The following is a 27,412-nucleotide window of genomic DNA, read 5'->3' as shown; positions in this document are numbered from 1 at the left end:
ATTTCTTTGCTTCCCTCTCTTCCCCTCCCTCCACCGGCTTTCCTTTTTGTCTTTCCTCCCACATCTCTCCATCCCATTCCCTCCCCCTGCTGCTCTCTGTCTTATCTCCTCCCTCTTCCTTTATCTCCTCTTCCTCCCTGGCACAGAAAGCTCTCGTGACCCGCAGTCCCTTCCCTCGCGCCCTCTCCCTCCTGTCGCCCTGATATCTATGACCAGTCACCGCGCTCACATCATTCTCCTGTCTCTGCCCGCCTTTTCTTCTCACGGTCTCCTCTTTCTGTCTCCATCTTTTACGAACAGCCGCCTCCCTCCCTGCCCTCTTCCCGCAGTCTGCCTCTTCCTCCCCCGCCATGATAAACTGTTGTTTTCCATGATGTGCAGAGCAGCACCGCCGGCCCAGCCCCACTCCCAATCTCGTGTCTAGTTTTACCGGTGCAAAGTGTGTCTGTACTTCTCTCACGTTAAGCTTTAACTGCGTTTCTGCACTGTGGCCCACAGCTGTGTCCGTCCTGTTTTCAGAGCACAATTTTCACAATCGCATGTCCACTGTTGGTGCTGACGGTTAATCATTCCTACCTTCGTTCTGTGCTCACCCCGACCCCTCTAGCTCTCCATTTCATCATACTCGTGTCTCTTATTTTCTTGCCCTTTGTTTCAAGCTTTTTAGGTTTCGCCTGGCCGTAGCACTGCACAGCAATGCTCGCACAGGGCGAAATCTTATGATCCTACAGTGTGGGGCTTTGTCCCGCCTTCTCTTCCATTGGCTAGCTCCATAAATGGAGGCTAGCCATTGGAAGAGATGGTTGTCAATTACTCTTTCCCCGTCACGACGCAATTCGGGGGCGTTTCTGTCTCTTTTTTTAAGTCCCGCCCCCCACACCCTCCCTCACGCCGAGGTCCGCACTGAGGAGCGCTTCTTTTAATTTGCTTAGTCTCGTTTTATTTATTTATTTCGAGGAAGCCCACCCCTCATCTGTTGCCGTGTGAAAATCACCGCCGGTCGGCCCGGGACAACCCCCTGACGTCCTTCCCCGGGCCGCGCTGCGATTGGCTGCCGGCCCGGGACACCCCCGTGACGTCATTCCCCGGGCCTGACTTGTATACATATGCTATCTCCTTTAGAGTATACCCAACATGACAATAGGGCGTGCTGCTGCAGATGCAGATCCAGTGAGTGCTGCACCGCCTGCGCTCCATGCGGTTCGACTTGTCTCTGGCTGCCGCAGCGGCTCTTTTTCCCTCTCACACCGTCCGTCCCTCCCTCCCTCCCTCCCTCCTTGTGCTCTAATAGTCCCCGCACAGCCCTATTACTCAGACATGGCCGCCGTGTTTCCTCTGTTCCGGGGGGTGTGGTGGGGGTGTGTGCTGCTGGCTCCACCTCCTTGTCACTCCCTCCACCTGGTAGTCTGGCACGTCCTCCCCCCGAAACAACAGAGCCATGAACTTCTCCCGGCTGCTACGAAGGGGGCTCGCGGGGGCGGCAGTGGCCCCGCGCCAGCCCGGCAGCGCCATGGCACAGCTTCGACAGGTGCTGGGTAGCGAACTGGAGGCCATCCGTGGCGCAGGCACGTGGAAGGGCGAGCGGGTCATCACCTCCAAGCAGGGGGCACAGATCCGCGTGGACGGGCGGCAGGGAGGTGAGCGAGTGCTTGGTGGCACCCGTAGCCTATGCTGCTCTTCCGTTTACCAACCTCATGCATGCTGGGATTTGTAGTGTGCACCAGAGTACAAGATCATAGTAGTTGGAGAAGTACAGCACTGGGAGGGTGATGGCTTTCCTTTGGGTAGAAGTGGTGATCAGAGTGGTGCCTTGGGAGTGTGTATGTGATTGCACGAAGGAGCTCATTTCTGTATGGGATAGTGAGAGAGTGAGTGAGTGTGTGTGTGTCAGTCTCAACGAGGGAGTGCTAATGTGAGAGTGTCCTGTCTCGCTGACTGGGCAGCTGGGCGGGGTAGTCTGCTTGTGAGCATGCGGGGATTTAATTTTGACCTCTTTTGGAAGAATTTGATGATTTATCGGGTCCAGCTTTCAAGATCCCTTCGCTGTTCATTGTGGTACTTGTGAACCGGATTGGATCAGCTGCTAAAAGTTGATGTGGACAGCCAGATCTCTCTGGGGCGAGGTGGATTGAGCGTTTAATCGTCACCGTGAAAGGAGCGATGACGTTGATGGTGGTGGGAGGGCCGGAGTTAGACTATTTTGTTTCTGGCTGTGTGAGTTTTTTGCTTTCGGCGCGAGTTACCTCCATCAGTCAGGCGGTACACGAAAGACCCAGGCATATTTGCCATGGTGTGGACAGGGTTGCCCAAAAGCTTAGCGAAGCTGGACGCCCCTCCCCTTTCCGATTTTCCAGCTTGGAGTTAAAATCTTGTTGGCGGCCGACCCTCCCCCACTTAATGCTGGACATGCCATGCGTTCTGGCCAGATCCCTTCACTGTTGCTCCTTTTTACTTCAAAAACAGACTTTTCCTTAGATTTTTGCCAACTTTGTTGGTATCCGTGCAATAAAACGCTATACCACAAACCATTATTAGCACAAAATGCAACTTTAAAAAGGTTTGTAACCTCATATGCCAAGTAATTCCTATGGAAATACACTAACCTAATTAATCAAACTAATGCATGAAAAATTCTGATCTCCGCTGTCCTTAAACTACCCCAAAGTATAAATATTATTTATTATATTATACTCTGGGTGTGTGTGGCTCTGGGTGTGTGTGGCTCTGGGTGTGTGTGGCTCTGGGTGTGTGTGGGGCTCTGGGTGGGTGTGTGTGTGTGTGGGGCTCTGGGTGTGTGTGTGTGTGTGTGGGGCTCTAGGGGTGTGTGTGTGGCTCTGGGTGTGTGTGTGTGGCTCTGGGTGTGTGGCTCTGTGTGTGTGTGTGGCTCTGTGTGTGTGGCTCTGTGTGTGTGTGGGGGGGGCTCTGGGTGTGTGTGTGTGTGTGTGTGTGTGGCTCTGGGTGTGGGTGTGGCTCTGGGTGTGTGTGTGGCTCGGTGTGTGTGTGTGGCTCTGGGTGTGTGTGTTGGTCTGGGTGTGTGTGTGGGTGTGTGTGGCTCTGGCTCTGGGTGTGTGTGTGTGTGTGTGTGGCTCTGGGTGTGTGTGTGTGGGGGGGCTCTGGGTGGGTGTGTGTGTGGGGCTCTGGGTGGGTGTGTGTGGGGCTCTGGGTGTGTGTGCCTGGCTCTGGGTGTGTGTGCCTGGCTCTGGGTGTGTGTGCCTGGCTCTGGGTGTGTGTGCCTGGCTCTGGGTGTGTGTGCCTGGCTCTGGGTGTGTGTGTGTGGCTCTGGGTGTGTGTGTGTGTGTGTGGCTCTGGGTGTGTGTGTGTGTGTGTGGTAGTAATTGCTGTCTGCTGAGCTCGTCCGTAGGGCACAATAGGTCTCACATTTGCGGGAGATTAAGCTATTGGCAATGTAAATGACAATGCCATTTATTTATCTGTTTTCAAAACCAACACATAAATACAAATGTTGTCATTTACAATGCCAATAGCTCTAACTTTTCCAAAGGCGAAACTGTTGCATTGTAAATGCTTGTTTAAAAGTTTTGTTTTCATTCTTCTGTCCTTTTCCTGTTTTGCATTTTCTATTTATACCCGTTTCTTCCTTTGTTGGTCCATTTTTCTTTCTTTTTTTCCTTATTTGTAATATCAATACATCTAAGTCACGTAAATACAAAACATGTTGCATTACAAATGCTATAGGTGTCACATTTGCGAACGTTATAACTATTGGCATTGTAAATGACAAAGCTATTAATTTAGCTATTTTAAAAAATAACACATAAATAAAAAAAAAATTCATTTATAAGACCAATAGCTCAAACTTTCCTAATGCGAGCCCTATTGCATTTCCAATGCTTGTTTGTTTTTTGTTTGTATGTTTACATATCGAATGTTAGGACGTCACCCCATGATTGAAGGCGTGCAGAGTGGAAAGGGAGAAATCGAGGAAGAGCAAGATTGACCCATAAGGAAAGGCCTACAACTCATACGACCATCGCATATTATGAGATATCAATTGATGTTCTGGAAATTGTCTTCGTGAAGTTGCTACAATTCAGCACAGAAATTACGGACTTTGTGTTGTTCGTTAAAGCTTCTGAAAAAGAAAAATCCTGCGTTTTTACAATGAACGTGCTTTAACATTTGCGACACATATATTTAAAAAATATATATTTACATGCCTCACTCACACTTGACTAGCTTCTTTTTATTAATGGCTTCCGTTTACTATATTTGTTTGGCTTTTTTTTTGTTCGAGTTGCTCTTTTTTGTAAGTGACATATCTGTTTAGCACCTTGCCTTTTCATAACCACTAGGTGGAGCCATGGCACTGTAAATATATTCCATTCGTCTCTGTGTTGCAAAATACATTTTAGTCGAGACCATCTTCCATTCATTTAGAGCAGGTGATTTTTAGGCCGAAGCCTATCTGGTTTGCTAAGGACATCTTGGCGACATTCGTATAGCTTTTATGGGAATGCATTCCGCCTGCTGCTTGCCATTGGCTTCTCGGTTTATAACTTACATTTGTATGCTTTCTATTTGCTGGCTTTATTTGTTTTAGGATATCCAGCTTGAGTTTGTATCTTCCTCTGCAAAAACCTTATTTACAGTATCCTTCCGAATGCTCCCTTTTTGCAAACCGGTCTTTAAATCTTGTTCTTATCTTGTCACATTTGCTTTGCATTCAAAGACGGAGGTCAAATGTCAGGCTCTGTCTTATGAGGGAGCTTGGTGCTTACTTTTCTTTCTCTGACTTCAAAGTGTCAGAATTCATGTGACGATGCTGGTTATGAGAAATAATAATGAAGTGTGGTGGTGACGCATATTTTAATATCATAACAAATCAATTCACTACATGATGACATTTCCACACATAGTTGGTGCGCTGTATACTTTTATCAGTAAAACTGTATGTCTGTGCAAATGTAATGGCCATTTCAGTTTTGTTGTAATACTTTATTCAAAAAAAAATATTTCAAAAAATACAAGCATTCATGCTTGAAAAATAGATAAAACAGTATTACAGGTATTACAAATCCTTAAAACGTTAAAAAGGGACATAATAAAAGATTAATTCTTAGGGGAACTGTTCAAACATAGAGTAGCAATTTCGACCTGATGATCCAAGCACTCGCCAAATACTTGGCCACCCCACAAACAATATACATGGAAGACGTGTTGGCCATTGTAATTGAAGATGTGTTGTCTGTAATGGCAGAGCGCTACCACACCATGCATACTCTGCTTTACCGCACACTACTCTACACCTTTGCACGCCACTGAACTCTACCCTGCACAACTCCGCTCTACCTTACACCATTCCACTCTACTCTGAAACAATCTAGTCTGTGCTACTCCATTGTATGCTACTGTAATCTGCGCTGCCACACCCCACGCCACTCTACACTGTACCACTCTACACCACTCTACGCCACTGCACTGTATGCCAATGCTCTCAACACTACTTTACTCAAAAACAATGTAGTCTACGCCAATCTACTCTGCACCACTGTACTCTGCGCCACTGCTCTCTATGCCACTCTGCTCTGCACTATTCTCCTCCACTGCAGTCTATGCCAATGCACTCTACTATACACCACTGCACTCCGACAGTCTACTCTGCAACGCTGCACACACTGCCACTACTCAATGCCACTGCAGTCTACACCACTCTACTCTCGATCACTCCTCTCTACGCCACCTAACTTTACCCTCCACTCTGCGCCACTCCACTTTATGCCGCTCCACTTATGCCACTCTTTTCTACTCTGCACCACTACACCTTATGATACTGCACTGTACTCTGAAACATCTACTCTATGCCGCTGCACTCTACACAATTGTATTCCACTCTGCACTATTCCACTCTACGCCATCGCACCCTCTGCCAATGCACTCCACACTACTTTACTCAAAATCAATGCTCTCTACACCACTGCACTGTACACCACTATGCACTACTCTGCAACACTCTAAGCCACTCAACTCTACACTACTGTATTCTACTCTGCACCACTTCACTCTGCACCACTGTCATCTCTACGTCTCCCTAATTGATGCCATTCTACTGTGCACCACTGCACTCTACTCCACCTCACTCTACCCCTCTGTACTCTACTATAAGCCAATGCACACTATTTTACTATGCAGTACTGCACTCTACGCCACTCCATTCTAGGCCACTCTACTCTACACCACTCCACTGTATGCCAGTGCACTCTATGCCACTACTCAATGCCACTCCACTATACCCTGCAGCACCATGCTCTATGCAAAATCACTCTACTCTGAAACAATCTACTCTTCACCACCGCGCTGTATGCCACTCTACTCTGTGCTGTGCCGCTCTACACCACTATACGCCACTGGGCTTTACACCACTCTACTCTAAGCCACTGCACTCTACCCAATGTACTCTACACCACTTTACTCAAAACCAATGTACTCTACACCACTTTACTCAAAACCAATGTACTCTACGCCAACTATTCTGCACTGCTACTATATGTATTCTGCAACACATTACGCCACTGCACTGTACCCCACTCCACAGCATTGCGCTCTACGTCCCTGCACTATATGCCCACTATTCTTCTCTGCACCACTGTACTATATTGGCACTTCTTTCTACAGCACTCTGCTCTGTAAACACTATAATCTACGCCAATGCAGGCTACGCCAACGCACTCTACCCTCTACTCACTCTGCAACACTGCACTCCACCAGTGCGCACTCCACCACTGAATTCTACACCACAGTATGCTGCGCCATTCTACACCATTGCGCTCTAAGTCACTGCACTGTACGCTCCTTTATTCTACCAGCACCACTGTACGGTACACCACTGCTCTCTGCATTACTCTACTCTACAACACTCTGCTCTACACTACTGCGATCTACACAAATGCGCTCTATTCCACTGCACTCTAAGACACTGCTCTGCAAGACTGCCCTCTCACATACTGTTCACCACTGCACTGTATGCCACTGCACTCTAATCTTAACCACTCATTTCTACGGCACTCTAATGTGTTCCACTACACTGTACTCTACGGGACTACGCCACTGCACTCAGCGCCATTCTACTCTACACCTTTACACTTTATCTATTCACCACTCCAGTTTACTCTGCACCACTGCACTCTATGCCACTCCATTGTTCGCCACTGTAACCTAGGCTGCCTCACTCAACTTTACTCAAAACCTTTGCACTCTTAGCTAGTGCTCTCTATTCAAATCTACTCTGCAGTACTGTACGTTAGGCCACTCTACTCCTCTCTATGCCACTCCACAACACTCTACTCTGACACTACTCTGGACTACGCAACTCCCTCTCTGCCACTCTACTCCACTCTATTCTACTACACACTACTCCGCTCTGTGCCTCTCCACTCTGACACTCAGAGCCTCTCCACTCTACAGCAGTCTACTCCACTCTACACTACAACACTCTACGCAACACCCTCTAAGCCACGCCACTCCATTCTACTCGCAACACTCTGTGCCACTCCATTCTACAACACTGTCCTCCGCTCTGACAGTCTACACCACTCCACACAACTCCCTTCACGACACTCTACAACTCTATGCCACTCCATAGCACCCTACCCTACTCCACTCCACGCCAATCTCCTTTACACCACTAACTTTTAGCCACGGTAAACCACTGCCAACCTGGTGTAACATACTGGCAAAGCCAATAGCTCATGCATAGACTGACCTATTGGCTTTGCCAATGCTGGTTTGTTCATGGTTTCAGTCCGGTAGAAGTGTTCATTCTTCACAGGGGTGTCCCTTCTTGCTTGTGTTTTACACATCTGCTATTCAGTGAATAGAGGTGTAGGGATTTACAGTTTCCCCGTAACAAAAAATATTACCGTGTATGCTCCTATGCATGTGTGGTTTATTCTCGAATGTAAGCTTTGTTCTGACTTACTCTATCTACCATTTCTCATTATAGTGTCATATATATTGGCTTAAATTGTATTATTGTAATTTTGTTCTATGTGATATTTTTGTTACTGTTGTGGTTGAAAAGCCACCGCCCCTGCTCATTAATCATGACAAACCGCAAAATGGTGAAACTTGATTGTGCATTTTATATAGAGAAGAGGGAGCGAAGGAAACACCAGCTAGCACCACAGTTGGATGAGCTATTACTAGTATTTACAAATACCTGTAGAGACTTTGACCACCCCTATGACATACCACTAATTAGAATTATATTCATGCACAGTGGTTTAATGTTTTAACACAGAATGTTAGAGACTAGAAATGGCCAAGGACAAGAGCCGTTGTAGCTGCATAATTAAGAGGATGCATTTGCTGCATTGAACTCTCTCTCCAGCAGTTCCAAGATAGTATTTGTATGGATACCATAAGAACTTTCCATCTGCGCGGTTTTATTACTTGTTACGCATTTGTTGTTCAGCGTATAGGCATGGGAAGGTGGAGGTAACCGTACAGTGAGGCAAATAGGCCAACATAGACCTCGTGTGACACACACCATGCAGCAGTGGGTTTTGTTGGTATATTTACAGATCACTGTAAAATATCTATCATGTGTATATGAACGACATGATATGGTGTGTAATGATGCAGTAGCAAGTACCAATGAAGATGGTAAGACCTGTATTGAGTTTTCAATGGTCATTAAAGATTGTTAAAATAAAACCGAAAGCCCACAGCTACTATCTTAGCGGTAATTTAGATAACTTGAATAATGGACAGAAGATTTTCCGTTAAGAAAATGAAAAACGTGCTTGTAAAAATAGCCATGTGTAGTGTGTGTTTTGTATTGCTTCTTAGCCGTGTGCCCTAATAACAAAGCACTAGGCGTAGGGGAGTGTGTTGTAACTTGGTGGAAACCATGGGGCCACGCTTTCCAGTTAAACATCCTGGCACATATCGACCCCTCTCTGACCAGCAGGATGCACAAGGAGAAAGGACCAGTCGCTCCAGCCGCCTCCTTGTTAGTGAAAAAAAGTATCTTGAAGGCACCGAATGATAAAAGTACAGTGATGAATTAATTCCAGGTCATTGCATCCGCTTCGCGGATTGCAACTTCGCGACATTGCCGCTGTCTTTCATATTTCTGTGTGTAAATAAAATCCCTCATCTCAGTAACGTGTTTACAGATATCGTGTGTTGTTTTGTAAATTTAGCCCACATTTTACATGCGTCAAGAAAGTAAATTGATGGCTTCCTCTGTTTCTTCTCTGTCTAGGATGGACTGTATGAGTGTATCCTGTGTGCCTGCTGCAGCACCAGCTGCCCCAGCTACTGGTGGAATGGGGATAAATACCTGGGACCAGCCGTGCTCATGCAGGTGAGAAGAGTGCTTGAATCTGTTCTCTGGCTCAGTCGCTCCTGTTGCATCTTCCTTCCGCAAGTTAATGCTCCCTTATGAAGTCTAGTTTAAGCTTTTGGGACCTCTGTTAAATCGGCCAAGAATCCTGCAGGGTGATGAGGACCTATTTTATGTCCTAGAGTGTTGCACAATTGAAAACTGCAATCCCTAACTAATGTAAACGATTGTGAATCGACAAAACTGTGTGTAAGTCTGAAATGAGGGTTTGAATGCTACTTGATCTGAAATAGTAATAAGCAGAAAAGCAGTTCAGTTAACCGTTACTGTTGCTGGACTGAAGGTTGGCATTAAGGGTGTTATCAAACGTCCCCTGATCTCGTCCAAAATAGGCTGACATTCATGCCAGGTGCCTGCTTTTTGTTTTAGCACACTTTGCTCTTATCAAGCATGCCAACAGTTGGTGATGCGGACCTTCTGATTATTTGAGCCACTCCCAGAATTCCATTGAAGGTGATCATACATGTTTATGTTGGATGAAGTAGCATTAAAAAAAAATGCAGATTTGTTTTCAATCCGCAAAATATGAAATACTGTACTGTGTGGTAGGTTGTCTGTACTAAAAGGTTCAGGAAATACATTTTCAATTACGTGTTCAAGGTGTTGTTTTAGTGCTTTTTTGTTTAAGAAGCACGTCATGCTATAGAAGTGAGTTTTTTTTTTTTAAACCGTGGCCATGAGTGCCGTATAATGTTCGGATTTCGTTTACATTCATGGAGAAAACTATCTGGTCAGAGATTTAATTATGTGGTGAGAAGGAAATCTGACAAAGATCAGCTCTCACACCGAATAACTTACATAACTCAATGGAATTATGTTTTTTTCCACAAACAGTACGAAATAACTTATGCCCACAACATCATTCCCATTACATTTGAGTTTTGAAACCCCTGCTGTTTGAGTCATAAAATTAACAGAGCTTTTTATGTTTATATGTTATTGAACAGACTATGGATGTAGATATAGTTTATGCTGCGAGATCCCGAGAACCAGCTAGAAATAAAACTATATTGCTATCCCCCCTTCTTTTCACAGGCATACAGATGGATGGTGGACTCCAGGGATGACTTCACAGAGGAGCGCCTGGCCCAACTGCAGGATCCATTCTCCCTTTACCGCTGCCACACAATCATGAATTGCACAAAGTCTTGTCCTAAGGTACGAGTGTTCAGAGTGGCTGCTTAGCACTGGTTCCTGGCTAGGATCTGCAAGTATTTTGTGCAAGCATCCTAGCCTTCGTTTATAGTCTTCCTTCTGTTCCACCCACTGTGGATTGCACCACCGCACATCAATAATTAAAGTGTTAATGGCGTGCTCCAGCAGCAATAGAGTACACTCGAGTAGATACTCTATTGCTGCTGGAGCACACCGTTATCCTGGCACATTAGCCGACAACACGCAAGGTATCCAGTCACGACGGACAAGATGGAGTTCTGTGATAATCGGACACAGAAATACGCCCTGACAAAGTTCTTTTTGAACGAAACGCGTTGGCTCTCGATGAAATTGAATAAAGAAGATTAAAGACACCTAATATTGGATGGACATTTTCTTTTAAATCCATTAACACTTTAATTATTGATGTGCGGTGGTGCACTCCACAGTGGGTGGAATTTTTTGTTCTTGATCAAAGTGATCGCCCCTTGGGGACAACAGGGGTAGTGGAGGTGCACACCAAGAGAGCTAGAAGCTCACTGTTCATGTTATAATTTGGACGGGCGGGCACATTGCCATATGAGAGGTGCGTCACACACAACTTGTTTGTGTGTAGTGTTGTGTTGTTCCAATTTTGAGTCTTCCTTCTGTGCAGCTTAGAGAACTTTGAGCTCCATTCTTGCATCTACTGGAATCCGGAATTTTCTTGCAGGGCTGCCAGTATGTTGCCCCTTGCGGTACAAAAGGGGGTGGTGATGGACGGAGCATCTGAATCAATCAAACACTCAAACCCAGTCAAAAGATCTGGGTTTAATCCATCACCATTCTTTAGCCCACTCTGCCACCCCAGTTCAGACATGGCTATATGCAAATCAGTCTGACCCTGTGCCTCATGGGAACAGTCCAGCCCGAACTGCCAAGCCATGTCTTCCCTGGACCGGAAACAAGCTTCCGAGGACCGGTTTCTGGCATTACAGCCGTCTTCAGCCCGGCTTGCTTGAATCCAGTGGCAAAGTGAGTAAGGGACTCACGTCTGAGCATACCCTGCCACACTTATGGCGGCCAAAAGCGGTACAAAAGGGGGTGGTGATGGACGGAGCATCTGAATCAATCAAACACTCACACCCAGTCAAAAGATCTGGGTTTAATCCATCACCGTTCTTTAGCCCCCTCTGCCACCCCAGTTCAGACATGGCTATATGCAAATCAGTCTGACCCTGTGCCTCATGGGAACAGTCCAGCCCGAACTGCCAAGCCATGTCTTCCCTGGACCGTAAACAAGCTTCCGAGGACCGGTTTCTGGCATTCCAGCCGTCTTCAGCCCGGCTTGCTTGAATCCAGTGGCAAAGTGTGGCAGGGTATGCTCAGACGTGAGTCCCTTGCTCACTTTGCCACTGGATTCAAGCAAGCCGGGCTGAAGATGGCTGCAATGCCAGAAACCGGTCCTCGGAAGCTTGTTTCCAGGGAAGGCATGGCTTGGCAGTTCGGGCAGGACTGTTCCCATGAGGCACAGGGTCAGACTGATTTGCATATAGCTATGTCTGAACTGGGGTGGCAGAGTGGGCTAAAGAATGGTGATGGATTAAAGCCAGATCTTTTGACTGGGTGTGAGTGTTTGATTGGTTCAGATGCTCCGTCCATCACCACCCCCACCCCCTTTTGTACCAGTATGTTGCCCCTTACCTGTTCCACAGTGTTTCAGGTGTGAGCCATCACTGTCTGAAGTCAGGTGCCTGTATGTTTCATTGAACATTTGATACTGCGTAGAGTCCGATTTGTTGACACACCAGTTGTTTATTCGCATTTTCTTGACTTCCTTCTGTTGGAGGGTCAACGCAAGCAATTCTTCCATGAATGTTACAAGAGCTATGGATCCACCTCCCAAAGGATAACACTTTCACTCATGTCTCTAACTTCATTGAATCTGTGGAAAAGTGACTAATCCTCTTTCATTGTTCTCCAGGATCCTGCTCCCCAATTGCAACACTCTCCTTCAGGGTCATTGTCTTCTCTGGACTAGTTCTCATCTCATACTTTTAATATATTTTTCTCCATCCTGTGGTGTATTGGTTCACTCTGTATACTCCCCTTTCAGCAGATGTTCCTCAAGTCTCATTCCTATTCCTTTATGTACCTCTCAGATTTACAACATCATCTCCCTTTAGGTTTTTTATAAGCAATAGGCTGAAAAGACACTTAAGCAGCAAGGATTCAAGTTCTGAAAAGTTGCCAATTCTACTCTTGTTTTCCTTTCCACACATTCTGAGCCCTCATCAGTACCTTTGTCTTCAGTAGAATAGACTACTGTAAAAGCATTTTAGACTGTTTGCCCCATTACGGATAGAGACTGATAAGGTTATCCAAGTGTTACTTGAATTACATCTCAGAGCAACCACCATCTAGCCATAAAACGCCACGAGCTATGCAAGCCTGATCCTTCTATTTAAAAGGATCCACTGCCCTGCTCCTACACAAGCCTCGAACACTTGCTATATACACTTTTCTTGCAATCTTTTATCCATCAATCTAAACCTTGCTACAGTCAAAGCAACTTGTATTTGATCCAGATTTCAGCCCATCGGCCTCTGTTGGCTCTTCAATTTGTAATCCCACCAGCCAACCTATGGGCTGTTGCCACTCTCTCTCATGATTCAGAACAGCCTTGAACATTTACCTGCAGTCTTTTGAAAGCCTGAATGACTAATGTTCTCTCACATTCCACTCCAGCTCATCTTGTTCCTTCCTACCTCTCACCCTTATGTCAACTCTCGGAAAATAACCTTTTATAAATCTAAATTCTTAACTTACTATGATTAGGTTTTGTCTTCGAAAATTCTGTAGTTTGCCAGTATGAAATACAGGCGCGCTCTCTTAACTTCATGTGCATAACTTGAAAGTAGGTTGCCAAAGATGGTAATCAAGTTGTCTCAAATCCTATTTTAATCAGTCCTGCTAATAGACAGTTCATTTCAGTTTGTACAACACAAGTATGCTTTTGCATCTTCGAGAGTAATTTGGCCTCTTACGTATTTACGTCCTGGATTCTAGTGGAAGGCTTGAGTGAAGCTCTAGGCTTTCACTGGCCTGACCCTCGTCACACGGATCAGCTTGGTTGCTTCTACTTTGAGAAGTAATGCGTAAGTGGCCCTTGGTTTAGAACTGCTACTTGGGTGGGAGTAGTATGGGAAAATGTGGTATGTCAGAGGTTTGTGTTAATGGTGACTGTTATGCTACCAAGATTTACATATAATTGTATTGCCATCAGCCCTGAGTTTGGGTGCTTACATGCCCTCGTTTTTAAAGTTCCATCAAGCAGTCTTCTGACTGCACTAGATCATCATAGTGTGGGTGTGACTAATATGCTGTTTTTGTGTACATGTTTGGCAAATGTTGCAGGGGTTACTGTTTGGTGCATGTGTAACCTGAGGTCTTTACCAATTCTGTTCCATGCCTTCTGTAATGATTTGTATGTGTAGTGACCTGGTTTGAAATACTTGTTAGTGGTAATAGAGTATGTTGGCTTGTTAGTGTCCTCAGTATTGCTTTTATTTAGACTAGCTGTGTCGATTGGGTGGTTGTTGGTTTAGTGTGTTCTGATTTGTCATGGAGTTATATTGTTTTAGTGCCTCTAAGGTTTGTCAGATGTGTGCATGTGTTCCAATCTGTTGGTGGTTGTAGTTATTATCATGGGTGGCACTGTTGCGAGCTCTGTGATCGCTATGTGGAATATCTAATTTCCTTTAGATGTGTGTTCAGTGTTCGGTCTTATGGGTTCTGGTGGTTGTGTTTGCTGTTTCCTAGTGAAAGATGGAGTTGTGTGCACCAACTTCCAAGTACAGGTTGCATAACGTGTAAGCTATTGTGGGCATGTTGATACTTTTAAGTTTGTTTAAAGTAGCTATCTCTTCTGCTGTATTTGTTCGGTCAGCAGAGATCGTGCTGTTGTAAACACCTTTATAATTGTTTGATTGAGCGTTCTCTCGAAGCACTCTGCAGCCTTAATCTTGACAAGTTGGTTACCGGATTATATGAAACTCCTCTGCTTTCTATAGAAATAAGGATTCAGAAAAGGGGGGTGGTGATGAACAGAGTGTCTGAATTAAGCAGACCACTCTTACCCAGTCCAAAGATCAGGGCTTGATCCATCACCGTTATTTAGCTCACTGCCCCATCCCAGCTCAGAACCTGGCTATATGCAAATTAGTCTGTCCCTGGCCCAGTGCATCATGGGAACAGGGCAGACCAAACTACCAAGCCAATTCTTCACCAGAAAGGAGACAAGCTTCCGGGGACCGGTTTCTGCCATTACAGGCGTCGTCGGCCCGGCTTGCTTGAATCCTGATGGAGCAGTGAGCAAGGGACTCATGTCGGAGTATACCCTGCCACACCTATAGTGGCCAAAAACGATTCAGAAAAGGGGGTGGTGATGAACAGAGTGTCTGAATTAAGCAGACCACTCTTACCCAGTCCAAAGATCAGGGCTTGATCCATCACCGTTATTTAGCTCACTGCCCCATCCCAGCTCAGAACCTGGCTATATGCAAATTAGTCTGTCCCTGGCCCAGTGCATCATGGGAACAGGGCAGACCAAACTACCAAGCCAATTCTTCACCAGAAAGGAGACAAGCTTCCAGAAATGCCAGAAACCGGTCCCCGGAAGCTTGTTTCCTTCCCAGTGTAAGAATTGGCTTGGTAGTTTGGTTTGCCCTGTTCCCATCATGCACTGGGACAGGAACAGACTAATTTGCATATAGCCAGGTTCTGAACTGGGATGGTGCAGTGAGCTAAAAAACGGTGTTGGATCTAGCCCTGATCTCTTGACTGGGTGAGAGTATTCTGCTTAATTCAGAAACTCTGTCCATCACCACCCCTTGTTGTTAAATATTTTGTCCACCCTAAGCGTGGAAGGGTATACTCAGATGTGAGTCCCTTGCTCATTGCACCATCAGGATTCAAGCAAGCCGGGCCGACGACGGCTGAAATGCCAGAAACCGGTCCCCGGAAGCTTGTTTCCTTCCCAGTGTAAGAATTGGCTTGGTAGTTTGGTTTGCCCTGTTCCCATCATGCACTGGGACAGGAACAGACTAATTTGCATATAGCCAGGTTCTGAACTGGGATGGTGCAGTGAGCTAAAAACCGGTGTTGGATCTAGCCCTGATCTCTTGACTGGGTGAGAGTATTCTGCTTAATTCAGAAACTCTGTCCATCACCACCCCTTGTTGTTAAATATTCTATAGAAATAAGAACATATAAAAAAAAGAATTTGTTTCCTTGGGAAATAGAGTATAATGAATGTTTAGTAAGCAAAGTGGCATGGCTACAAATTGCACAGTATATGTAATGTGTGTTTTTGTGGATCAAGGTGTATAATTATGCCAATTGTGTGTATAATGGAACTCAATCTGATAGACTTCTCGCTGCAGAGTCTTTACTTTAGAATATTCCCCTGGGTCAGACTGGATCTGACCCACTTGTGGGACACCCCCGCGCCGCACGGCCACCAGCTGCTGCGTGTGCCCCCAGTGCCTGCCTCTGCCTCAGCGCCGGCCTCGCTGCCGCCCTGAGCGCTCTCCTTGGTTTTTCCCCCGTATTTTTACCTGAATTTGTGCTTGTTTTTCTTCCCCAGATCGTGTGTCACTGTCTTTTTCCCCCGTATTTTTACCTGAATTTGTGCTTGTTTTTCTTCCCCAGATCGTGTGTCACTGTCTTTTTCCCCTGTTTTGACTTAAAATTGTGCTTGTTTTTTGCCGTTTCTCGTCGTGCTTTGGCCACCTCGCCGCCCCCCGCTCCCGCTTCCCGCCACCGCCTTTAGCCCCGCCCCTTTTTCTCTTCTGTTTCCCTCCCCGCTCCCGCCTCCCAGCTGCTCCGCCCACCCGCGCACTTGGCCTTAAATGGCGACCGTGCGACGCAGGTGAGTGTGACCCACTTGTGGGACACCCCCGCGCCGCACGGCCACCAGCTGCTGCGTGTGCCCCCAGTGCCTGCCTCTGCCTCAGCGCCGGCCTCGCTGCCGCCCTGAGCGCTCTCCTTGGTTTTTCCCCCGTATTTTTACCTGAATTTGTGCTTGTTTTTCTTCCCCAGATCGTGTGTCACTGTCTTTTTCCCCCGTATTTTTACCTGAATTTGTGCTTGTTTTTCTTCCCCAGATCGTGTGTCACTGTCTTTCCCCTGTTTTGACTTAAAATTGTGCTTGTTTTTTGCCGTTTCTCGTCGTGCTTTGGCCACCTCGCCGCCCCCCGCTCCCGCTTCCCGCCACCGCCTTTAGCCCCGCCCCTTTTTCTCTTCTGTTTCCCTCCCCGCTCCCGCCTCCCAGCTGCTCCGCCCACCCGCGCACTTGGCCTTAAATGGCGACCGTGCGACGCAGGTGAGTGTGACCCACTTGTGGGACACCCCCGCGCCGCACGGCCACCAGCTGCTGCGTGTGCCCCCAGTGCCTGCCTCTGCCTCAGCGCCGGCCTCGCTGCCGCCCTGAGCGCTCTCCTTGGTTTTTCCCCCGTATTTTTACCTGAATTTGTGCTTGTTTTTCTTCCCCAGATCGTGTGTCACTGTCTTTTTCCCCCGTATTTTTACCTGAATTTGTGCTTGTTTTTCTTCCCCAGATCGTGTGTCACTGTCTTTTTCCCCCGTATTTTTACCTGAATTTGTGCTTGTTTTTCTTCCCCAGATCGTGTGTCACTGTCTTTTTCCCCCGTATTTTTACCTGAATTTGTGCTTGTTTTTCTTCCCCAGATCGTGTGTCACTGTCTTTTTCCCCCGTATTTTTACCTGAATTTGTGCTTGTTTTTCTTCCCCAGATCGTGTGTCACTGTCTTTTTCCCCTGTTTTGACTTAAAATTGTGCTTGTTTTTTGCCGTTTCTCGTCGTGCTTTGGCCACCTCGCCGCCCCCCGCTCCCGCTTCCCGCCACCGCCTTTAGCCCCGCCCCTTTTTCTCTTCTGTTTCCCTCCCCGCTCCCGCCTCCCAGCTGCTCCGCCCACCCGCGCACTTGGCCTTAAATGGCGACCGTGCGAACGCGCAGCGTTGACGCGCAGCGGGCGCGCCGATTGTGCGCCGAAGGCGCGCCAAAGGTAAGCCCGTCTGCGCCCGTCCGCGCCTGGACCGCGCCCAGGGCCAGGACCCCTGGCCCCCACCGACGGAAGCCGACCCGACGAACCTACAGCGCCGCCGACCTCATCGCACTCAACACCGGCCGCATCCCAGGATGTCACCGAGCCGCCCCGAAGCACACCCACGGACCCTTCAGCTGCCACGCCTGCAAGTTCACCTGCATCCGGGCCTTCCCTGCACCCGCCAAGCCGAACTCCAGCAGCACCCACCTCAAGTGTATCCTGCTCAACACCCGCTCCGTCCACAGACACGCCGTAGAACTCTGGAACCTGCTCGACACCACCGTCCCCGACGTTGCCTTCATCACCGAGACCTGGATGAACGCCTCCTCAGCCCCAGACATCGCCATCGCCATCCCAGAGGGCTACAAGATCACCCGGAGGGACCGCGACAACCAGACCGGAGGAGGCATCGCCATCATCCACAAAGACACCATCCGCATCACTACCAACACCGATGACACCCTCACCACCGCTGAACACCTGCACTTCCAGATCCACACCAACCCGACCACCACCCTCAGAGGCACCCTGATCTACCGACCCCCGGGACCACGCACACGATTCAGCGAGGACATCGCCGACTTCGTCAGCCCGCACGCTCTCCCCTCCGCCGACTACATCCTCCTGGGGGACCTCAACTTCCACCTGGAGAACAACAACGACCGCAACACCATCAGCCTGCTCGACAACCTCGACAACCTCGGACTCAAGCAACTGGTGACCACCCCCACCCACCTCGCCGGACACACACTCGACGCCGTCTTCTCATCCAGCAAAGACGTCTCCTTCAGCCACGCAACAGGACTCCACTGGACGGACCACAGCTGCGTCCACTTCACCTTCAGAAGAACGACGATCCACCACCACCAGCAACAGGTTGCTCGAAGAAGCTGGAACAAGATCACAGCCGACCAGCTCACCGCTTCCCTGAGCCAGCACCCTCCCGCCAACTCAGCGAACCCCAGCCAGGCCGCCGACAACCTCACGAAATGGATCAACGACTGCGCGGACGAACTCGCCCCTCTGAGAACCCCACCCAGCAGATCCTGCAGCAGAAAAACACCATGGTTCACCGACGAACTCAAGAGCTCCAAGAAGAACTGTCGAGCCCTCGAGAAAGCCTGGAGAAGGGAACCAACGACGGACAACATGACCACCCTCAAGCTCGCCACCCGGAAGCACCACCAACTGATCCGCGCCACCAAGAAAAATGCATACAAGGACCGGCTGGACAACAACGCACACAACTGCAAGGAACTCTTCAACATCGTGAAAGAGCTATCCAACCCCAACGCCGGAAACAATGACATCACCCCGTCGCAAGAACTCTGCAACTCCCTCGCGTCCTACTTCCACAACAAGATCACGGACATACACAACAGCTTCAACAACCAACCAACGCAAGCCACAACCGCAACGACGCCACCCACCACCACCCTCCGCACCTGGACCCCGATCAGCACCGAAGACACCATCCGCACCATGAACTCCATCCATTCCGGATCTCCGACTGACCCCTGCCCTCACCACGTCTTCAACAAAGCCGACGCTGTCCTCGCACCCCACCTACGGGACATCATCAACACCTCCTTCGACTCCGCCACCTTCCCTGAGAGCTGGAAGCACGCCGAACTCAGCGCTCTCCTCAAGAAACCCACAGCAGACCCCACCGACCTCAAGAACTACCGTCCCATCTCGCTCCTCCCGTTCCCGGCCAAAGTCATCGAGAAGACCGTCAACAAACAGCTGGCCGCCTTCCTCGAGACGAATGGATCCCTCGACCCCTCACAGTCCGGCTTCCGAGCGAACCACAGCACCGAGACCGCCCTCATCGCCGCCACCGACGACCTTCGAACTCTGATGGACAACGGAGAAACAGCGGCCCTCATCCTCCTGGACCTCTCCGCGGCTTTCGACACTGTCTGCCACCGCACCCTAGTACAGCGCCTCAGCAACATCGGAATCCAGGAGAAGGCACTGGAATGGATCACCTCCTTCCTCGACGGAAGAACACAAAGAGTCCGTCTACCACCGTACAAGTCAGAGGCCACCAAAGTCATCTGCGGCGTCCCTCAAGGATCCTCACTGAGCCCCACCCTCTTCAACGTCTACATGAGCCCCCTCGCGGCCATCGCACGCCAACACAACCTCAACATAATCTCCTACGCTGACGACACCCAGCTGATCCTCTCCCTGACCAACGACCCCGCCACCGCCAGAGCCAACCTGCACGAAGGGATGAGAGACGTAGCCGAATGGATGACGACCAGCCGCCTGAAACTGAACTCAGACAAGACGGAGGTCCTCATCCTGGGCTCCACGCCCTCCGCCTGGGACGACTCCTGGTGGCCCCCCGCCCTGGGCACCGCGCCCAAACCGACGGACCACGCACGCAACCTGGGCTTCATCCTGGACACCTCCCTCTCCATGACCAGACAAGTCAACGCCGTCTCCTCGTCATGCTTCAACATCCTGCGCATGCTACGTAAGATCTTCCGGTGGATCCCCACCGAGACGAGGAAGACGGTCACCCAAGCCCTCGTCACCAGCGGACTGGACTACGGCAACGCCCTCTACGCCGGAACCACTGCCAAACTCCAGAAGAGACTCCAGCGGATCCAGAACGCCTCGGCGAGACTCATCCTCGACATCCCCCGACGCAGCCACATCTCCGGACACCTGAGAGATCTGCACTGGCTCCCGGTCAACAAGAGAATCACCTTCCGTCTCCTCACCCACGCACACAAAGCCCTACACGACCAAGGCCCGAGCTACCTCAACAACCGGATCAACTTCTACACTCCCAAGCGCCTCCTCAGATCTACCAACCACGCCCTCGCCGCCGTCCCCCGCATCCGAAGAGCGACAACAGGAGGAAGATCCTTCTCCTACCTGGCCGCCAAGACCTGGAACTCACTTCCCACCGATCTGCGCCTGACCCAAGACCACCTCTCCTTCAGGAAGAAGCTCAAGACCTGGCTGTTCGAGCAGTAGCGGCACCCCCCCCCCCTCCCAGCGCCTTGAGACCCTACGGGTGAGTAGTGCGCTCTACAAATGACCTGATTGATTGATTGATTGATTGATCCAGAAAGGTTTTCAAGTAGTACCTCTGCATGCAGGTAAGTGGAGTCATTTGGCTTTGTGTCGGCGGCGGCCCCACCAAAAGTGACCTATGCAGTGCATATACAGACACCACCCCAGTGCGCTGACTTATGCTTTCTTTCTGCTCCACTCAGATCAAATCCGGACAGAGCTACTTCCAGTCATTTTTTGACCGACTTTTTTCCAACGTTTTTTACAGCCCTTTATCGAGACTGTCTCCCAGTGTGATTAGGATGTTCTCCACTCAAAAAACAGTGGGACTTCAAGCTCTGTGGTTCCTGTCACTGAAAGATATCGGTGAATTATCCCCATCTGCTTTGCCTTTGGCGCTTGGAGCCGGACCACTACTCCAAGAGAGGACTGTCGCGCCATAAACCCCAAGGCACTGAGGAAGTGCTCCTTGAAGCTCCTGGTCCCCCTACGCTGGTCGCCTCCATGATGTTCCAGATCCCGGTCATGAGGAAGGCCCGGGCCCTTTCACAGAGTTGTTCCAGGTGCTAGCCATCATACTCAGTCATCGGGTAAGTCCAACAAGAAGTCAAAGATTCCGAAGCACTCTTCAATTTCTACGAGGTGTGTGAATGACGTCACTCTAGGCCCCACTCCCAGGCTGATTCTTCCTCCGAGTCTGCTCTGCACCTCCCTGAGTTTCCTGAAGCGAGAGCGATCCTGGGCCAACTCTGAATTTTATGAGGCTGTGTGCCTCATTTTTGGGCAGACCAACCACTCTGGAGCCCCTTTGGGCCCCATTGGTTCGGCAGGGGCTCCCACTGGATATCCGTCTGCAGGTACCTTACCCCGAAGCCTGTTCCAGTTTTGTCGTTCCTGGCACCACCAACGCTCTCATAATCATACCCAACTCCGATAGGGAGCAGGATCAAAGTCACCCAACCTAGACTCTGCCGTGCTGAACTCAACCTTTCGAGTTGGGGGCCAGTGCCTGCTTTTTTCAACTGGTTTGGGGAAGAGTGTGTTTGAGGATCTGAGGATCCTTCTGGTTACACCAACCCCCTTGATGAGGCTGAAGATAACCGTTATGAGGAACTGGCAGGTGCCAGTGGTCTGGATGCCTCCCCAGACTCTGACCTGATCTCTCCTCCCAGTGAGGCTACAGAGGACGGGGCTTCCTTTGCTATGGTAGCGAGAAGGGAGGTTGAGGTCCTGGACCTTATGCTGCCATCTGTGTCAGTCAAGATGAGTGTTTTGACAGAGGTGCTTCAACCTGGAATACCCACCTCAGAACCTCTCCTCCCTTTTCACAAAGGCCTCACTGGTGTGTTTGGGGCCTACACCAAGCCCTACACAGGGGTGCTTGCACACAAGACAGTTGCCTGCTGCCATTGCCCCTCTCCTGAGGACCTTACTTTCCTCAACCAGCACCCCACCCCAGAGAGCCTTTTTGTCCAGCTTTCTGCTTCCATGGCCAATCCTGGCATGTTCATACCACTCCACTAGATAGGGCATCCAATAGTCAAAGACTAGAAGACTCTGGCCTCCGGGGAGTCCCCGCTCCACATACACCTATTGAAGCAGAGAGTGCTCAACTGGCATTAAAAGAATTTCTTCCTTCCATCAAGGGAATGCTAGTTCAGGTGTTCACAGACAAAACCACCATCATGTGGCATTGCAACAAGCCGGACTTGGCGAGGTTGTGGACCCTCCCTAAGCCTTGCGTCTCTGGGTTTGTCTGGAACATCAGGGCATTTCCCTGGTGGTTCAACATTTGGCGTGCTCGCTGAACGCAAGAGAGGACAAACTCAGCCATCGATGCCTACCAGATCACGAATGGTGTCTCTATTTGAAGGTCTCTTGGGGAGAACCTTGATTAGATGTATTTGCCACCTCCAAGAATGTGCAATATCAGCAGTTCCTCATACTGGTGTTTCCAAGGTGATTCTCGCTCTGAGACACATTTTCTCTCGAGTGGAGCTCAGGCCCCCTGTATGCCTTTCTGCTGCTACCACTCCTATCCAGGGTTCTCAAGAAGATTAGGAACAACTGGGCCTAAGGCATTCTTGTGGCTCCAGATTGGGTATGGAGAGTATGTTATCCTTAACTCCTAAGCATGAGCATCGCTCCTCCAATCAGGTTGTCTCTTCAAGAGGATCTACTGTTGTAGCAAAAGGGCAGGGCCTTGCAACCAAACCTGCGCAATCTCCCCATTAATGCATTGACATTGCGCAGCAGCAGTTCAGTTTTTGACCTTCTTCCTGAAATCTGTGATGTGATTCTGACAGCCAGGGGGTTCCTCAATCAAGACGGTACCTGCACGTCATTGGGCCAAATATGTGGCTTAGTGTGCTTTCAAAAATGGTGCTCCCCTATCTGCACCCTTCCTTGGCTGAGGTTTTGTTTGTTCTCTCGTTAGTATGGCAAGGTTTTTCTGTGTGATCTGTTAAGGGTACCTTTCGGCCATATCCACATTCTTCCTGTTTCAAGTCACATACTGTGGCCCACAGAATGTGGAATTCCATCCCCCTGGAAATCAGTTCAAGCACTGATCTGCTGAAATTCAGAAAATCCCTTAAAACATGGCTGTTCATCCAGGCCTACGAATAAACTGCTCCGGGTCTACATTTCCTTGTATCGGCGCCATGAAACCAACCGGTGTATGAGCGCTTTATAAAACCTTTTTAGCATAACATAACTCTGACTTGGTTTCTGAAAGGGCTACAGCATATGTTCTCTCCAAAAGCCTTTGTCGTGCCCCAATGGGACATTCCTGATGTGCTTGCCATTTGAGCCCTTGAACAATTGCCCTCCATGCCTGTTGACCTCTTTCTAGTGACCATTAAATCAGCCAGGAGGGTTAGTGAGCTTGTAGCACTTCCTGTGCACCCCCTTGCACTACTTTATTCCTAGACAAACTAGTTTGAGAACACATGCCTCTTTCCAGCTGAAAGTTTGGACACCCTTTCATGTAGGCCAGGCCATCACATTGCCTACCTTATTTGCTCTGCCTCACCCTTTCAAAGAGGAGGGGAAACTCTACCCACTAGAACCAAAAAGAGCAGGGCCGTTCTACATTGATCGTACCAGAGAGTTCCAGGTGGACAATCAACTTTTCATTGCCAAGGAAGGGAAGGCTGTGACCCTCTCATGATGGATTGTGCACTGTATTGCAATCGGCTACGCACTGGCGAAGAAGCAACCCCTTGAGACCTTGCGGGCTTTTACATCAGAGTCAAGACTGCCACCACTGTTCGCTTGTGAGTTCCTGTCCTGGACCTCTGTCAGGTTACCACATGGGCATCTCTGCCTGCGTTTAATAAGCAACACTGCCTGGACAGTCATGTCCGTTGTGACGGACTCTTTGCCTGTTTGGTACTCCAGGACTTGTTGTCCTAAATCTGTTTGCAGTTTCGCCTTTGGGGAGGTATTGCTTGGGTATATATTTTAAGGTAAGGAATCTGCTGCTAGATGTCTATCAGATAAACAAGTTACTTCCCTTCGGTAATGCATTATCTAGTAGAGACTTTATCATGGAGAAGTGTGGCTCACTGGTTAGAGGAGGCAGACCTGGAAGCAGAGGTCAGCCCGGGACCAGGGTTCAATTCCCGGCTCCGCGGGGTCTTGAGTCCTAAAATGTCCATGGACTCGACAATTCTCGCTCCGGTGCCTACTCAATTCACGGGTTCACACTCTGCGACTCTGGGCAATAGCTTGCTTAATCTCCACAACGGCCCCTCGCGGTGGGATGCCTGGCTTTCACCTTGCGGATACCCTGCCGGGGTTATCTCACTGGGGAATACCAGGACGGGTTCCCTAAGCAAGCGCTTAGAAACCGCTTGGTGATTTGCGCTATATAAATTCCTGTACATTTACATTTACATCAGCTGCAGATTCCTTATTAATCCTCTCCGCTGTGCGAACAGATTTATCCATATGGGGTAACCCTTATGAGGTCCTTTGTACATCAGCATCCTGCGTGGCTCCTCACTTCTGGTGAGAAAATGTCCTCAAAGTAATTGAGGTCTGCACAGGAGTGTTAGCTATATAGGCACAGCTCCTGTCACTTCGGCGCGGCTGGCACAGAGCTGAACGACGCCACCTACTAGCCCACAAGGGTACTGCTTGAAAAAGTTTCCAGATCCAGTCTGATGCCTGCGGAATATTGTAAGGTAAGGAATCTGCGACTAGATAGACTTGACACCACGTAAGGGGTTACCAAAGTTAATAAACTTGTTCAACTGGTTGCTTCTTAGATTTTACTTAGAAGTGTTATTGAGTAACAAACTCTACTTTGCTTCTGGTATCAAACTCAATTGAATGAGAGTTTGAGTTAGCCGTGCAAGGATTCAAACGTACGTCTGTCCGGTTACATGCAAATATTTGCAGCAGGTGCAGTACTCCATGTTATGTTCACAGGATTCAATCCTCTGTCTTTCAGGTTAAGTCTGTTCTCTGCAGCAGACATATTCACCTTTTAAACCCTGTGAGCCTGTAGTTGCACTCCCATTTCTTTAGTAAGAGGCTTTACCCACAGAGCGATATTCCCAGTGATGAACTTTGTAAGAAAAAACATCTATTAAGATTTCTCAGTGGCTTAATGTTCCTACTGCAGTGATATTTTTGTGGGATACTTTCCATTTCATACTTCTGTGGTCGATAAAATGAGTACTACTTAATAGAGTGATTTTGCTTCTATGTAATTGTAATAGCAGGGTGGGGATGTGGAATCGGAGTCCTTCAGTTTTAAACATAGACAATTCTTGATTCTAAAGGATGGGTGGAGACACTGTATTGGAATCTGGGAACTTATGTGGTAATGAGTGGAACCCTTCGGAAGGACACGCGCACACCACACTTTTTCAGCAGATCTGATTTCTGGCTGCTTGTCCTCTCCCGTATTGAAACATTCAGGTTAGCCCCCATAGCCACCACATACCTACACTGCAAACCGACAAGCATGGTTAAAATATCCTACATGTGAAAGAAGCCATAAGTGTGTACGTTTAATATTAGTTCTAGAATTCTTGATTTTTATTTTTTAATTTGTTTAACACATTTATGTTTTGAGTATGTTGAATGTTTCATTTGTATGCATGTTGAGGCTCTCATTTCTAATGCTCATGCTTTTTTTTTTTTTTTTTTTTTAGCTCTTTTCATAATTACTTGGGGTTCTGGTAATTTAAGACTCTTGTGTAGCACATGGTATTATTATGCATCTTTCCTTAGGAAATGTGATGCATTGTAACCAACCTGATATCAGTGGTTTGTCTTATGGGAGTGCATACTCTCTGTGGCCACCCTGTAAGTCTATTAGCGGTGTTTTACAATCATTGCTGAGTTCCAAACATTGCATCCTACGTGGTAGTATAGCACATACAAAGTTTTTGGTTTTTTTTTTCAGTCCTGAATTTCTATCGGGATACAAGAACCACTAGTAGAGTAATCCAATGAAATCTCAGCCTGTTAATGTCCTCAGCAAATCCCTAGAGGAACTTAATTTGACAAATCTTAGATAGTACTTACTCTGTAATAAACCACCAACTCGCTGTTCCCTCCCACCCTTTGCTCTGTTACTAATGCAACCCACAGAGAGCTCCACAAATTCACCCATCTCCTCGCTGCAGTACAGATGCTACCAATGCTGAGACAAGCAACCATACCTATGCACTTCGTTTGTGATCTGAAACACCCAACTCCGATAGGGAGCAGGAGCAAAGCCAACACAAAGCTCTTGCACTTCAGCTACCCTCCCAAATAATACTTTATTGCCCTGCCAATGCAGTTTCTGGTGGTGTTCCATGACCTCTACCTAGATCAATTGGTGTATTTCTAAACTTGTTTTCCAAACACACTCATACACTGTTTTTTTTCTCAAGTTGGGTATCGAGCCTTGTCCTGGGAATAATTTAGATTTTGAACAGCTACATTCCAGACCAAGACTGTTTGTAGCAAAGGTTTTCTGTACTCTTATTGTTACCCTACTCACTGTATTATTACGGTACCTTGAGGCCAGGGGAATGGAAACACCACCAGTATTACTTTAGTGTTGTATGGGTGCCTCTTGTGTTTTGTACTCACTCACGTTATCTTATATGCTTTGCTTCAAAGGGCTTGAATCCTGGCAAGGCGATTGCTGAAATCAAGAAAATGATGGCAACGTACAAAGAGAAGGCTGCAGTCAGCGCGTGATGTGACTGAAGATGTGCAGATGTGTTTCTGGGAGTGCATTCATGGGGCGGGGTGGAGGGGGAAGATTCTGGCCAGCGCGGAATTGTAAGAACATAGTGATGGGCCACCCAGCACCTTTATTTGTAATCTTGCTTGTATTATAATTAATGTAAAGATTAATAAAACAGTGAACATTCTGGCTATTTAGTACTTCAGTCCTTTCTCTCCTTTGTGTTTGATTTTATTCCTTGGTGCTAATAAGCAAATGGCTTTTAATTACAGCTCCAGCTAATTTAAGACACCTCCTTACTTATCAAACTCCAGGCACTCACCTACACCGCTATAGCTTTTTGAATTTTGCACCCTGTTGCATTTATTCAATTTTCTCTTCCAGGTATTTTAAGGGAACTGTCAGTGACTTTGATAATGCTGCAGATTTTTCTTTGATATATCCATGAAGTCTCATAATTATAGAAATCTATTAACACAATCACGTGCCTGCTTCAGCTAGCCATGCTCTGATATTCATTTGGTCAATGTCATTGCTTTTTCCCCTGGGA

The 27,412-nt window shown here is 48.2% G+C and overlaps 1 protein-coding gene across 1 annotated transcript in view; it reads left to right on the top strand.

Annotated features, from left to right (window-relative positions):
* The window catches only part of SDHB (succinate dehydrogenase complex iron sulfur subunit B), a 113,953-nt gene extending 86,902 nt beyond the window's left edge, over window positions 1-27,051 (top strand). The window contains exons 6-8 of the mRNA XM_078643332.1: window positions 9,227-9,328; window positions 10,403-10,525; window positions 26,793-27,051. Coding sequence (XP_078499458.1) covers window positions 9,227-9,328; window positions 10,403-10,525; window positions 26,793-26,873 — 306 coding nt within the window. The 3' untranslated portion in view covers window positions 26,874-27,051. The remainder of the gene's footprint in view (window positions 1-9,226; window positions 9,329-10,402; window positions 10,526-26,792) is intronic.
* Window positions 27,052-27,412: the final 361 nt, after the last annotated feature.

Source organism: Lissotriton helveticus, chromosome 5_1, assembly GCF_964261635.1.
Source record: "Lissotriton helveticus chromosome 5_1, aLisHel1.1, whole genome shotgun sequence".
Classification (NCBI taxonomy): domain Eukaryota; kingdom Metazoa; phylum Chordata; class Amphibia; order Caudata; family Salamandridae; genus Lissotriton; species Lissotriton helveticus.
Note: the sequence above shows the minus strand (reverse complement) of the source record. Positions and strands in the feature narration are given on the sequence as shown.